Source organism: Apaloderma vittatum, unplaced genomic scaffold, assembly GCF_000703405.1.
Source record: "Apaloderma vittatum isolate BGI_N311 unplaced genomic scaffold, ASM70340v1 scaffold12565, whole genome shotgun sequence".
Lineage (NCBI taxonomy): Eukaryota > Metazoa > Chordata > Aves > Trogoniformes > Trogonidae > Apaloderma > Apaloderma vittatum.
Window position 1 is genome coordinate 31,485 of NW_009717700.1, and position 2,764 is coordinate 34,248.

Genomic DNA, 2,764 nt, shown 5'->3' on the forward strand with positions numbered 1-2,764 from the left:
TCTTTCCCTCCTGCAGGAATGTCCCACTACACTGAAAATGCCACCTTGCTCACTCCTTATGACCCATATCGTCTCCTGTTCTGTCTCAGAACGACTGACTGCCCTAAGATACTCAAAAGAAAATACCAGGAAAGAAAATTGTCAGCTGAAAGCTAAAGCTGGGGCGTTCCGGTACTGAAAATCAGCTGCACCCTGTGTCTCTCATGCTGTGAAGGGTAAAACCTTATTAAGACAGTTTTCATTGCACAAGGATCCAATTGCAGGTATTTACTTTTTTAATTCACACATGTAATTCATTTTTAAATCCTACAAAAACCTGGAGGTCAAAATATCTTTTTGCTGATTAGTGTCACGTTCTGTGTGTATCGACTCGGGCAGATAACGCACACGCTGTGTCAAGCAATATTTTGAACAATTGTAATTTGACATTTCCACTACACTCAGCTTTATTCCTAAGTCACGAAGTTGCATAAATGACATTACAATGGATTTTCTGAGTAGTTAACTGAAGGACATCAAATTCTCACATTGAAAAGGCATCCCGATGTTTTCAAGGAGAGCATTCCCCAATTGCCCAGGGGACAGCCCTGGATTTTCATGTGCATTTCAGAAGGTCTCTGAAATCAGAAGGAGATTCACTCCCAAGGTAACTCAGTGATTTCTCACTGAGTTTCCATCAGGTTTAATTTGGCAATATGGCGCTAAGACAAACTTCGTTGCTTAATTGCTCTACTAGTCTGGTTTAGATACACAAATCTAACTTCATCTCACACTGCACTAACAACACTCGTGCGAGGTGATACTCGGTCAACGCAGGCAGCACCGCAAATACGTAAGATTCCAGAGAGCAATTTTTAACTTAAGACAGCCCAGCCTACTCAAACACACTGTTAAATTAAGAATTAAAAAAAACATGCTCTCCACATGTGGGGATGATGGATCGAGATCTCAAGTACAAGAAGAATTAAAGGCTACTCACACTGTAACAACCAGCATGCTGATTCTGCCATTAAAACCCTGAATTTTAAGTTATCTAAAAGACGCTTGAAACAGTCTGGTTTTCTGAGCATAAAAAATAATTATTTTACAAAGCCATATCACAGGGTTAGAGCACATATAACTATTCCCTTTACTGCCTGTACTATTAAATTAAACACATAACACATTTTTACTAACAGTAAAATGATTTTTCACCTCTACATAAATACACTAAGCCTTATTTTCCACTTTTAATTAAAATAGCTGGCTACTGAATTTGTGAGATCCACAATTTGCTAGATCTGTTCATTTTTAGCCTTTTTAAATGTACTTACTGGTTGTTCGGGTAAGTCTTGTGGCTCTTCCATGGGTATTACTGTTAAATGACTCAAATCGTGTGTTCCTCGGCAGTCTTCAAACTCTGTCAAGAAAAGGTGTTCACAGCTTTATGTACTTTTGGGGGGGCTTATCATTTAGGCTATCGGAGAACGTGAATTGTTACATATCTCACCCACAAGCTTTCTAAACTCGTGTTGCCATCTCCCAAGTCAATGACGAAATTCACATATGGAAAGATTTCACAAACAAGGGATTTAGCCTTAAGCTCCGAGATACACACTTCTTTCCGCACGTGGCACATTTCTGCGTGGTTTACTCGTAGCACACTGACCACACAAGCTAACGTATCCATCAGACATGTGCATCATGATTTTAAAGACACTTTAAATGATCAAGTCTGGTCTACTAGGTCAGTAAACAGCATGATTCAATCTAACCTGTTTTAATTTAGAACATTTATATAACGAACAAAAAAAAAAAAGAAAACCAGGGCAAGACCGTGCACCGCAATGTATTCACATGCAGGACTGTTTATTGTCAAACTGACAAAGCAAGTTTCTTACTTCAACTGCATCTTTCGATTGAAGGAAATCTATAAAATAATTTTTATTCTGGAAGCTCAGTAAGGCAGCAGCGTTTAGCAGCGATCTTATGTACCACCCCAAAGTGCTGCTATGTCCCCGGCTTCTAACACCACGAAAAGGAAATTTTGCAGATTACTTTTACAACTTGATGAATTTTTGCAATTTCCTGGGCAAAAGAGAAAGGCACATGTCCCGCACAGCTCCCTCCTCTGCTCAGCCAAGACACAGGAGCAGCGTCTGAGGCACTCCGTTACTCTTTGCTCCCCCTCTCCCTTCAGAGCCTGTTGATTAACACCGAGCCCTGAGCAGCTCCATCTCTGCGGCACCCAGAGCGAGCGGCGCCTCCTCTCCTATCTCTTCCGGATGCAGCACCGCGCACCCAGCAGAACCGAAGTGGGTTACGGAAATCGCAAGAAACGCTGAGAAGCTCTCCGTGGCTTGGAAGGAATTACACACAGAGACTCTCTGTGCTGAGGTACAACCTAGTCCTGCCTCCGCAGCCACGGGGGGTTCGCTGTAACCTCAGCGCGACTGCGCGAGGCTGTTCCCCGGCTCTCCTTTCTCTACGTCCTCATTTTTCCATCCCGTCCGAAGCCTTCAGGCACCTCCGCATCAGGAAATTGTCCCCATGTAAAGTGCCTAAGCAAGTGAACAAGAACAACTTTCCGGTGTCCTGAAAAAAAAGTTGCTCTTTCGCCACCCTGGCCCCTGCCAGACCTACTTACCCTGCCAGCACGTGTGGGCAGCGGGCACCCAGCACCACGTGCCGAGCACCGGCATGCTCTGCAGCCTGGAATAACCTCGTATCAACCACAAAAACACAAAGGATTTCTTATCTCTTTTTTGAGGACAGGTAGAAGTCT

At 43.3% G+C, this 2,764-nt stretch overlaps 1 protein-coding gene across 1 annotated transcript in view; it reads right to left on the reverse strand.

The window, feature by feature from the left end:
• The window catches only part of EYA3 (EYA transcriptional coactivator and phosphatase 3), a gene marked incomplete at its 3' end in the record, with an annotated part of 31,265 nt that extends 29,919 nt beyond the window's left edge, over positions 1 to 1,346 (reverse strand). The window contains exon 1 of the mRNA XM_009870001.1: positions 1,314 to 1,346. Coding sequence (XP_009868303.1) covers positions 1,314 to 1,346 — 33 coding nt within the window. The remainder of the gene's footprint in view (positions 1 to 1,313) is intronic.
• Between the last annotated feature and the right edge of the window lie 1,418 nt (positions 1,347 to 2,764).